This window comes from Salmo trutta, chromosome 22 (assembly GCF_901001165.1).
Source record: "Salmo trutta chromosome 22, fSalTru1.1, whole genome shotgun sequence".
In the NCBI taxonomy this organism is placed as follows: Eukaryota; Metazoa; Chordata; class Actinopteri; order Salmoniformes; family Salmonidae; genus Salmo; species Salmo trutta.
The window spans coordinates 27,647,685-27,660,460 of record NC_042978.1 but is presented as its reverse complement, the minus strand read 5'-3'; the positions used below and the strand labels follow the sequence as shown (position 1 = coordinate 27,660,460).

The window sequence follows — 12,776 nt, the reverse complement described above, 5'->3', positions numbered from 1 at the left end:
CTACACCTGCATTGCTTGCTGTTTTGGGTTTTAAGCTGGGTTTCTGTACAGCACTTTGAGATATCAGCTGATGTAAATAGGGCTTTATAAATAAATTTGCTTTGAAAAGCAGGACTGATATGAACATTTGTACAATCGGACTGTACAATTCAGGTAGCCTCATTTTTATGACATGGCTGTTTGTTCAACAATGGACCAAATGCAGTGCTCTAGACACGGCACTACACAACAGAACCCAAACTACACTCAGTGAATTGACTATAATCTCCTCACAAGCCCATTGCTCTGCAGTCCAGGAGTGTTTTCCCCTACATACCCCTCTTCTGGCCTCACACAAGAGGGGCTGTCAGCAGATTTACATTTCCCTGTTTCACCCAGCTTAACAGCGGGAGAGAGAGAGAGACAGAGTGGAGAAAGAGAGATGGTGGGGGGGTTGAAGAGAGGGAGTGGGCTTCTGAATGGAAGAGTTGGTCTGTATGAATGAGATGGAAAAAGGAGGGGGGAGGAGGGGGGTGGGTGTTTCCGGTTTGCAACCATGGAAACTATGCAGATGTGTCTGAACTGGACCAACATGCATGAGTCGAATCCAGGCTTCAGTCCAGTCCAAACACCTCGAGGTCAGCTCCCCACCCCACAGTTGTAGTTTCCAACAAGCCAATATTCTACTTAGTTTAGCACAGAAAACATGGTAATTAACTACAATGGCCATAATCCATTGTCCGTTGTGTGTTTCTTTGACACCTGCTACGTAAAAGAGAAGCATAATCGAGAGAGATAGAGCAGTTGCTTCACAAGGTATGAAAATACCTGAACATACCTGATCTAAGTGATTGATAGTTGGTACTCAGGAGTCAAAGTATGCCTTATTTCCTCTGAAGAACTAATAACATTTTTTTTTTGTCAGACAGCAGCAGCTCTAGAGATGAGATGATAACCCGGAATTAAATAAAGTCACCAAATAAAATAAATGTAATACAGAAAACTGAAATATTGTATTAAAGTAATGTGAATAAATGATGGTTAATAAGTGATAAGCAGTAATGGACAGTCACTACCATCATGGGACTTTTATTCATTGCTTTATTCTGTGTTGTTACAGCATTCAACTCACATAATGCAAAGTGCATTTAATGTTAAAGAAAATAAGCACTAATCGCTCAGCACTACTGGGTTTCTCAATGTACCAGTCTCTGCCAGTGCCTGCTTGTTTATAAAAAAGAGAGAGTATCCTCCATCCAACCCCACACAAATGGTACAATCCAGCTAGTCTCTTTCCAGAATGAGAGTCACTGTGCCAGTGTTTTTATGGCTTTTCCCCTCACCCAGAGAGCGATGCAGACAGATCAGACTGCATTAAGGGACATCTTCCCTCCTTGCCGCAGCTCAGCCTCTCCACTCCCACAGATAAAGCCATGTCACCTCCCACCAATGTGTTGTGTTGAGGTGAGGTGGCCGGGCCCAGATCACATCCCTTCCCAACAATGAGATGGAGACCTATAATATAAACCCAACATTAAAGTGTTGATCCTATGTTTCATGTGTTGAAATAAATGATCCCAGAAATGTCCTATACGCACAAAAAAAACGTATTTCTCTCAAATCTTGTGCACAATTTGTTAACATCCCTGTTAGTGAGCATTTCTCCTTTGCCAAGATAATCTACCCACCTGACAGGTCTGGCATATTAAGAAGCTGATTTAACAGCATGATTACAAAGGTGCACCTTGTGCTGGGGACAATAAAAGGCCACTCTAAATTGTGTAGTTTTGTCACAACACAATGCCACAAATGTCTCAAGTGTTGAGGGAGCACGCAATTGGCATGCTGACTACAGGAATGTCCACCAGAGCTGTTGCCAGAGAATTGAATGTTAATTTCTCTACCATAAGCTCTACCATAAGCTGGCTTCAATTTAGATGGCGGTACGTCCAACCGGCCTCACAACGGCCCAGGATCTCCACATCCGGCTTCTTCACCAGCGAGATCGTCTGAGACCAGCCATTCAGACAGCTGATGAAACTGAGTATTTCTGTCTGTAATAAAGCCCTTTTGTGGCAAAAAACTCATTCTGATTGGCTGGGCCCGGCTCCCCAGTGGGTGGGCCCCTGTCCAGGCATGTGAAATCCATAGATTAGGGCGTAATTAATTTCAATTGACTGATTTCCTTATATGAACTGTAACTCCGTAAAATTGTTTAAATTGTTGCATGTTCCATTTATATTTTTGTTCCGTATAGATACTAAGGCTTTAATTACAGCTCTCTCCCTCCCTCCCTAGCCCACATAAACAGCTGCTCTGAAAGAAACGTTTAAATGGAAGTCATCATTCAGCGGCATAACTCTGTAAGACAGACAGAGCACATCTAATGAGAATCTGACTACAAGCCACAACTAATCACTTCTGTCCTGGTTATAGATTTAAGCACATGATTAGACAATACACGTCACAGACCCACAGTGTGTGCACTATGACTGAACAATACAAGTACACACATTTCCACATCATGCATGAGAAGCTGACTACACAACACACTATTTTGATCCACAATGCACACCTACGTGGGAATCTCAGCCACTCTAAATTGTGTGCGCGCACAATAACAATAGTAACAGGCTGTGTGTAAGGCAATATTGCATGGCATCAGATGGTGTGTATAATCTTACCTTCATCAGAGATAATGCAATTAGACAGAAGTGGAGTGCTAAGGGGATTTGGCTGTAATAGTGTTTACTTAAGTTCCACAGCATCGGATCATAACAGAATTACAACACTGTTCACTCTACAGCACCGCCAAATGTCAACAACCAGCGAGCAAACAGATAACACAAATACACAACGCACACAGACACACAGCAAGACAGACAGGGTAAGCTTAGGTCACAGCCTGTGGACTAGACTAACCCTAACCATTTCCTAGCCGCCAGTGACGACAGCAGCACTAGAAACACACAAATAAACTGCAATTTTAACTGAGCAATCATAGGTTATGAACCTGCCATCTGGCATGATTTATATGTACAGTAATAGATTATGAAGAGAATGTGTGCTGCTCATCCACACAGCTACTCTACCCAGTAAGAGCAAGCCTACTGTTTGAAGCTGTCATAGATGGCCATTGGAGTCTATAGGCAGGCCTTGGCCAAGAAATCTCCAGTCTGGAAGATTGAGGATGACAGTAGAGTGGTTCTTCTTCCAGACAGCATGTCTTCATTTCCAGCCAGGCCTCCTGTCTCTCCCCCGTGGGCTAGGGCTCCCATATGAAGACCCCTAGAGACTCAGCAGGGGGTGGGGGACAGGCAGGCAGGCGGCCGACCCTACAGCCACAGGGGGGGACGTCTGCATCTGCCTGCCCCCACCCCAACCCAGAGACTTCACAGACATTCCTGGAGAGGGAACAGTATTGTGTTCTGACCAAAACATGGCATTCTGTCTTCATCAACATGTCAGTGTGTACTGCTCAGACTACCCTAGTGTTGAGAAAGCACACGAAGGGAGTGACACATTGTGGAAGTGTGGAATTCGAGGGGCAGGAGCAATCTTGTTTTCATTAGAGCGCCATTACTTTAAATTGGTTCCTAATGGTCTCGTTTATGACCACTGGGAGACAGCAGCCTTCCCTGTTCCCTCCCTGTACACACAATCCTGGGGGCTTCGGACTGTGTGCCTGTCATATGCAGGGACAGGACTAGGGACAGTCAAGGAAAGAATGAACTAGTTTGAAGAGAGGAGGTGGTATGATGTATAGGTTGATTTGAGCCAGACTCAGTCAGGACACATGGAGACAGAGGAAATGAGGATCAGGAGAGAGGTTGAGTGACATGTTACAGGGTGATTTTCACCCAGAAATATACTTACTACTCCTGCCTGAGTCCTCTAAAGGTTATCTGAGTCCTGTTAAAAGTTGTTCAGACTGAATCTACCGAATCTACCTCAAACTGGTCTGTTCATTGAGCTAGAGAGAGCAGCTACCTAGTGCTACTGCTCCTACTCCTGCCCCCCTCTCGCATGGAACCAACACTGAGACAAAGGCTAACTTCCAACTACTGGTTTCTAAGGCAACCCGTCTGCGTGCCTTTTCTGGGACTGTTTATGGGTCTATTGACAATGTACTGAATCTTGTGAAAGAGTCATTCAAAGTCAGCGGGGCAGTGCTGAAGTCAGAGTGGTAAAAGCAACATTATAAACTGGGTAGTTCAAACCCTGAATGCTGATTGGCTGACAGCTGTGGTATATCAGACAGTAAACAACGGGTATGACAAAACATTTCTCGTTGCGAGAACAGCCCTTAGCCGTGGTATATTGGCCATATACCATACCCCCTCGTGCCTTATTGCTCAAGTAACACCCGATATCGGAGTGAACAGATGCACGTCTTCTAACGTGAGGAGTTTTCAAATAAACCCTTAGTTTAGCTTCCTTTGTGTTCTTGTTGGAAGTCTTCAAGTCTTCACTACTTACAGTGAGAGAGAGAGGAGGCAGACAGACAGGGGTGTGGAGGCCAGACGGAGCTCTGGCTCACACATGAACTTCTCACGAGTCCTCTCAGGCAACTCTACTACTGGCCCTGTGTATTATTGGCACTGTAGATCTTCCTGTTCCTCCTCCTATCCCTACATCAGGTCACTATAGGGCTTCCTCATCCAGACTAATACACATACCAAGAGGCATTGCTTCCCCTCCTCTGAGTGCCAGTTATAAACACACACCTCCGGAGTAACCACTCGTTGACGCCAACAAATTCTCCCTTTATGGCCTGTCCACTGGCCCTGGGCTGCAGTGTGGGGGCTTCTGGGAATTGCAGTCATTGGCTATGATCAACGCGGCCTCTAATGGAGTCTGGACACAGAGGGCCCATGAGGGAGCCATGTGTAGGCCTAAACCAGGAACTAGGCTACATTCAGAATTCACTTTAAAAGAGGGGAAAAACCTATAAAAACATTCAACACATGGAAGTACAACTAAGACATTGCTGAGGCAGGAGCATTTAGTAAGCTACAGATTAGTCATAAAAAAGACACCAGTTTGCCAGGAAAGGGGTCTGGGTTTATGAAAGACTTATGGCAACAGCGCACTCAGCCATACGGTTTTCATAAAGCTGTGAGTGGCTGGGTGTGTGTGTGTGTAATGAAGGTGCCATTTTACGTGAGCATGTGTGTGCAATACGTGTGCAGACTCGCTGTGAGTGTGCATGTGAGCGTGCATGTCTAGCCTTTACCTGGCTGATTGGCCCTGTTCCAGCGTTGAAGGCTGGTTCTGGGTGGCCCGGGATCACACAGACCTGAAAGCACAGAACTCTCCATCTCTGTGCCAGTTCATACACCGACTATGCTTTAAGACTCTCTCACACGGGAAAGAGCCAACTCACATTACACTGAGGAGAGAGGGGGAGGGAAGAAGCATGACCAAAAGACAGATGGACTAGAGGAAGATGGAGAGAGAGAGGAGGAATAGAGGGAGCGAGAGACGAGAGAGAGAGGGAGAGAGAAAGAGAGAGAGGGGAACACTGAGATTGACACTCCTATGTGATGCCGTTTGATGGGACTGACAGAACCTCCACTCCAACATGAGCCAGAAAGACACAGAAACATGTAGAGACAGGGTGGCCCAGCAGACCCTTCCAGCCAGGACTAATCTAATGCAGCAGGAACAGCTGGGAAAGCTAGGACAAACAACCAGAAATCTGTTCCCTTCACATCCCTGCCTGCAGTGGGGCAAGAAAGAGAGTGAAAGAGTGAGGGTACAATACAGGTTATTTTACTAATCCACCAGATATCTTTCACCGGGCCAGCTTGGCCACGCAGAGACCACGCAGTCACTAAAAGCAATGAATCTAAAACAACTCCTCCGCTGTCACTTCTCTCTCCTCCCACTCTCCTCTTCTCCCAGTCCATCTTGCTCTGGCTGAGGGGGAGGCATGTTAAATGGGATGAGTCGTGCTGCTCCAGACTGAAGGAGAAAAGGCTGGGGTCATGAGTGTTTAGTGATGGGCTGAGAGAGATGAAGAGCGGAGCAGGCTATTAGTCCGGCCCCGAGAAGCTCAACATCCATACATTCAACTCCTCTCTCGTCAGTTCACTTCTCCCTCTCCACAGGGCTCTTTTCTGCTCAGCCTCCCTCTTTTGCCCTCTCCCACAGAGGTCAGCCTATTGGCCCCCTTTGGAACCACAGAGGTCAGAGGGATGTCAGTGGGTGTTTAATATCATGTTTCCATCCATGAGTTTAATGCCTATTCAGATACAAGAGAGAAAATAGGAATCTCCCAATCTAGAATGAGCGGACAGAGGCTTTAGCATAAATAGAGATTAGGATGAATACTGGGGGATTACTACAAATGTCACAGTTATCAGTCTATCGAGTGCGGCTTGGTATGAGCTGAATATTAAGCGCCTCTTCAGATCTCTCCACTCCCCTCCACTGCCGGCTCTTAGAAGGGAGCGATATGTCTGCAGGCTTTTGTTCCAGTCAGCCAGCCAGCCATTCAGACTGAGGCAGAGCCAGCTGTTCCTGTCCTGCTGGGTCAGACTGGACTGATTTAGCCCTGTGTGGGGTAGTGGCACAGAGGGTTAATGGTTTAAGGATTGGATCATTTGCCAGGCAGACAGCAGCTCCCCAGATCCTGAATTCACAGTACCTAGACTAGAGACATACCAACATAGTTAAAATTCACTCCAGGCAATTTCTCTTCCTTCTTCTGATTACAGGGCTGTCAGTTGGCACTGATGGGCCATGAGCAATGAACATTGTTTGGACTTTAGGTCATGGGTTGGCCCTGGTGGTTTCAGACCAGCGGCCTTTAAGCCGGAGTTTGACCTCTTGGGTCTCAGACAAGTGGGCATCAGACTTTGGGGGCAGAAAGGAAACAGTGGGCAGCTGAACGGTTGTTTGCATTGGCTGGTATTTGGACACCTCTACAGTGGACAAACAAAGACAGCGTATTGACGCAGTCGTGAAAAAGGGCCAGTTCACAAATGCTGCATCGGTTCCCCCTCTCAAAGACCATCACAGCTATGTCCATCATTCACCATTCTGTGAGAAAGTGTGTGTGTGTGTCCGCCCATGCAATTCAGTATGGGAGTGTGTGTGTGTGTGTGTGTGTGTGTGTGTGTGTCTTGTTTGCAGTGTTCTCCCCCAAACACCCACAGCTCAGACCTAACATCTAACTGCTAGCTTTTCTTCTCTGATGAATGCTGGCAGAGAGCTGGAGCCAGAGAGCTGGAGCCACAGAGCCAGAGAGCAAGGGACAACTGACAGGCTGTTCAGGAGCTCAGCATAGACAGACCACTTTACTATACACTTGTTTTCCTCCAGAGTGGATTGGCTTTGGCAGACCTGTCCACCAGCTTATGCAACCCCCTTACTAGACCTGACCCCAGTCTGTCCAGTCTACCAAGACCATGACTGAGTCTCCTGAAGTCATGTCTTAAATCTAGAAGTATGGGAAACAACAAAACTGTTGTTTTTGTGGGTAAATATGTGTAGAGGTTGGGTTGGTCCAGACTGGCCTGAGTCTCTGTAGAGCAGCCAGCCCTCCCATTATCAGCTTATCAGACTGAAGGCGTCAGGCCAGAAAAACAACAGCCAGGCAAGGAGGGAAGGGCTCCTGTTCTGTTGAGGCCCACACCACAACACTCCCTGGTTGCTGTGGTTACTGATCAGCCCCCCCTAATGACATTATGGTCTGGCTGGCGCTGAGAAGGGACTAGGAGGGGCTGTGTGTTTCTGGCTCCAGAGGTCATGAGGCAGTGAGACACAGTAGGAGCTAATGAGGTACGCACCCTGCCATTATCAGTAGCTCAGAGCCCAGCTCACATACATACCACACACAATATCAATACACCTGGACTGTGACACCTGGCTGAGATGTTAACACTGCACTGACTGCATGGTTACAGAGTAGAGACATGGGTCTCCCTGCACCTGTGTGGGTGTGGGTCAGGGTTTCTGTTACCCAGTAATGGTTTGCTTTTGACCAATAAATATAATTGCTGTCGGCCAATTGTCCTGGAGAAAAAGTCACATTTCAAAATAATGATTTTTAGCCTATTCATTTATGCTAATACCAGTCGATGTAAATCCATTTGAATTAGTGATGCACCAATATGACATTTTTTTGGCCGATACCGATATTTTTCTTGACAAAAAAAAACCCGATAACCGATATTACAGTTTTTGCGGCCTTAAGCATTCTAGTACAGTTAAATAGTTAACACACACACACACACGCAGTGGTCTAAGGCACTGCATCTCAGTGCAAGAAGCGTCACTACAGTCCCTGGTTCGAATCCAGGCTGTATCACATCCAGCCGTGATTGGGAGTCTCATAGGGCGGCGCACAGTTGGCCCAGCGTCGTCCGGGTTTGGCCGTCATTGTAAATAAGAGTTTGTTCTTAACTGACTTGCCTTGTTAAAAAGGTCTCACACACACCAAAAAGTTATTTTGTTGGCATTTTTCCCCATTACCAGTAAAACATCATCAAAACCTATTTCACTTGCTGTGCTGTTTTGTTGTTCATTTGTTCAGTAGTTTCATTCCCAACCAGGATTTCGTCAAGCAGTGATGTTTCAGCTCTGTCTGTCCGTGGCCTCTCTTTCTTGGTGCGCACTGTCACTGTGTGTTTCCATCTTGTCCAGCTGTGTATGTAACATTTCATGTAAACCCTGTTTCTTGTCTGCGATGAAGTAGCGGTCCTTGTACCTAGCATCGAGTATGGTGGCGACACAGTAAAGAGAGAATGCCACCGAATAGCTTGTGTGGGCAGTTTTGTTGAGTAGGTGTTTCAATGCCATGACAGGGTATCACGTCTGCTGCAGGAGCAGTTGATGAGCTTATTTCTCCAGTCAGTTGTTGGAATGGAGCTAGGAGTGTGTTCATGTTTCCAAGTTTCAAACATGTTCTCAAATACCATTGAAATGGCAGCAACGGTATGACAACCAGCACATTCATGAGCATGAAATACGACTTTCCCCAGTACGAAATCCTCGTCAACTCACTGTGCTGTCAGACTCAGCATGCTCATGGGGCTGATATCGCTGGTCCAAATGTCAGTCGTGAAGCTAATAGCAGTGACGCTATTACTGTGTAACTCCGGTAGGGAAACATCTGAACAATACCACACTTTCTAATGTTAGTGTGTACCGGTGCTCATCCAGTCGCAAAAGCAACATCACCCACAACAGAGAACAGTTGATTTTCAAGGGCAATGAATTCCATTATCTTGGCTTTAATGGACTACGCCTTTGAGTTGTCTCGGTGACATTTTCTTACTCTTTCAAATGACTGCTCGACTTGTTGACTGCTCGATCCACACAGCAGATATTGTGGGCTAGGTTAGGAATGCTGCGTTGCACAACATGTTACGTGGCGTCATTACTTCATGCACCCATGTTATACATGTATGCACCTCAGTGTTCACATCAGTTTTGCACATCAGCATTAAACTAGACATCAAGCAGATGTAGGCCAATTCCGATATCGTCACCGATATATCGTGCATCCCTAATTTCAATAGTCATGCTTATCGGGCTATAGGTTAATTAGCATAATTAAATTGGCACGTGTACAGTATATTCGTTATGCATCTTATTTGTCACACGTACTGTACAGCATGCAGAAAGCCTTTGACCGGAAAATCTGTCAGACCACGTGAGAGCAGCTGCTACAGCAGCTCAAACAGAAAATGCACAGGCACCAGAACGCAGGCTTTATCGGCGCGTCACACACCACTTTGCAATGAGCTGGAGGCAGTATTGCATTTAGAAAACAATCGTTTGAAACCTCAATGTTTTTTTTTTAATATGAGGCAGGTCTTACCTTGCTTCCAAGTATCCTAGCCAAAATCAGGCCATATGCAGAGGCAATCATTTTAAATAAACTTTATTTAATTTTCCAGTAGCCAAAGGCACAATCCTATTCATATTAGCAACACATGCTAGTTGTTGCATATTAAATCTCATCTTTCAAAATTTCTAAACGATACTTTGATCTCTGTCACATGAAACCGCTCACATGTGCAACGTAATGTGAAGAAATAGTTTATCATCACTGTAAGCAAAAATGTTTTTATCTGTTGCAGACTCATTTCTTTTTAACATTAAAAGTTTATGTAGCCTAGGCATACCGGTTGTATGAATTTGGGATCCATCCTCCCACAACTGTCCCAGAGTCTGTTTGGAAAAGGCTATTTCTTTCTTGACAAGCTGACCAATAGAATAGATCAACTTCCTAGTATGGGGGGATAGTAGATTGATTTTGTTGTTCGTTACGCATCTTGTTTGCTGAAGAAAAGTAAATGTGGACTGTTTACCTATTCTATTGGCTCTGTCCGGGGGTATCGTTGGAACGGGGCCACAGTGTCTCCTGACCACTCCTGTCTCAGCCTCCAGTATTTTTGCTGCAGTAGTTTGTGTCGGGGGGCTAGGGTCAGTCTGTTATATCTGGAGTATTTCTCCTGTCTTATCCGGTGTCCTGTGTGAATTTAAGAATGCTCTCTCTAATTCTTTCTTTCTCTCAGAGGAGCTGAGCCCTAGGACCATGCCTCAGGACTACCTGGCCTGATGACTCCTTGCTGTCCCCAGGCCACCTGGCTGTGCTGCTGCTCCAGTTTCAACTGTTCTGCCTGGAACCCTGAACTGTTCACCGGACGTGCTACGATGTCCCAGACCTGCTGTATTCAACTCTCTAGAGACAGCAGGAGCGGTAGAGATACTCTCAATGATCGGCTATGAAAAGCCAACTGGCATTTACTCCTGAGGTGCTGACCTGTTGCACCCTCAACAACCACTGTGATTATTATTATTTGACCCTGCTGGTGATCTATGAACATTTGAACATCTTGGCCATGTTCTGTTATAATCTCCACCTGGCACAGCCTCTCGGTTTCTTCCTAGGTTCTGGCCTTTGCAGGGAGTTTTTCCTAGCCACCGTGCTTCTACACCTGCATTGCTTGCTGTTTGGGGTTTTAGGCTGGGTTTCTGTACAGCACTTTGAGATATCAGCTGATGTAAGAAGGGCTTTATAAATACATTTGATTGATTGATTGATTGATTATCTTCAAAAAGTGTGCATCAGAATTCGGTAAGAATGACACACGTCATTGCATCCTCGACTTGCATGTTCTGTTAAAATGAATTACCATAATCTAAATGTGATTCTTAGCACCGTGGGTGGACACCATAATCAGGTTACACACCCAATGCATATGGGCCTGGGAAATTTCTCAATCTCTCAAAATGTCCGGTAACTGAAAATGCTGCTGGTAAAATGTCTGGTGTCACATTTTCCTAATGGAAACTCTGGTGTGGGTCATGCAAGACTTTAATTTACCAGACATCCATATGCACTGGGTGCGTAACGCATTTAGGCTTCCACCCACGGTGCTCAAAAATCACATTTCGATTATTGTAATTCATTTAAACAGAATAGAAATTGACCTGTAAAGTTGTAATAAAATTAAGTAGAACGATGTTCTTAAACATCATGACAGGTTGTATTGAAAAGCAAAACATTGCCCGTTGAGTCTTCATCCCTGCTATAAATCATAACTGAATATAATTTAAAACAAAGAAAAAATTGCCTAGAAGAACAAGTCGCCTACAGTGCAATAAAAAACAATTTCAAAATATATTTGTATAATATAAATTTGCAAACAACTTGTCCTATAGGCTATTTGTATGAACATGTATTAATAAATAAAACAGCTGTTTTCAAATACAATCTAGGCCTCTAACTTAAATTAGGCCTAATACATTTTTAAAAACATGGCTGTCTACGAACACCATGGCCAGCCGGTCATGGCTAGAAGGGATCCAGATTGTCAAATTAACGTCAGATTTGACTTTCCGTAGCAGGTCAGGAGAACTAGGTTAAGGTTAGGAAATGGGTTAGCTAAAATGCAAATAAATTCAACCTTTTACATTAATTTGACAAAAGCTGGATCCCTTCTAGCCATGACCAGGCCGGCCCGCCCGACTCCCCCTTCCTTCTGCGATTCAGCACCACAGCAGTGGAAAGAGGACACACTAGGCAGCCACAAAAATGAAAGAGAAAAAAACAACTATAAAACTGATGTTGGACAATCAAATTCGATATGTAAATAAACAACATTTTACAAAGCTCCTGTGAAACGAGGCCCGCACCATGCATTTACTGTATGAAAGCACAAATTCTCTTTTTACAGTTCTACTGGATGATGTTAAATGGTATGTTTATTTTCATTTGAACTATCTTGGGGTTGTGACTCGTGTCATGTGTGATATACGTGACTTATTGATAACTGTTTCCTACAATAGGCAGATGGCTGCCTAGTGATTGCAACATTGTAACTCTCCGATGTGAATAGTTGGTAACAATGTTCCGTTTCCAAGTGCTACTGAATAAGCGTGACTGAAATGCACCAATTGTGCATAACACACATCATTACTCTAATGTTTATCAATCGTTCTAAATCTTTATACTATACATGGCAAGCATATGTTGAGGACCGGGCTTGACGAACACAATTAATGAACCTCTAATTGACTTGCGTTTGCGGTGGACCGTGGCCTGTTCAAAGTGAGCCGCTGCTGTTCGGAAGTCAAAACTTCCCAACTCTTGGAGCAGCTTGTGATGCGCAACAGCCTTCTTAATTTGTCCTCAGGAAGGAGCGATCTTGAGGCTGTCTTAAATCTGTTTGAGAAAGAATCCCCTCTCGACAGGCACACTGGAAACAGGAATAAACACAATCTTTGCCAATTTTGCCCAGCCTGGGTACAGTTAGCTGAGGACCTTGAGTAAAAAA

The 12,776-nt window shown here is 45.0% G+C and overlaps 1 protein-coding gene across 3 annotated transcripts in view; it reads right to left on the bottom strand.

Moving 5' to 3' along the window:
- sh3rf1 (SH3 domain containing ring finger 1) overlaps positions 1-12,776 on the bottom strand; it is a 66,033-nt gene that overhangs the window by 37,901 nt on the left and 15,356 nt on the right. For 2 of the 3 annotated variants that reach the window (XM_029707521.1, XM_029707522.1), the window contains exon 3: positions 5,216-5,278. The exons of the other annotated variant lie outside the window; for it this stretch is intronic. In XM_029707521.1, coding sequence (XP_029563381.1) covers positions 5,216-5,278 — 63 coding nt within the window. The remainder of the gene's footprint in view (positions 1-5,215; positions 5,279-12,776) is intronic. 3 annotated transcript variants of the gene reach the window in all.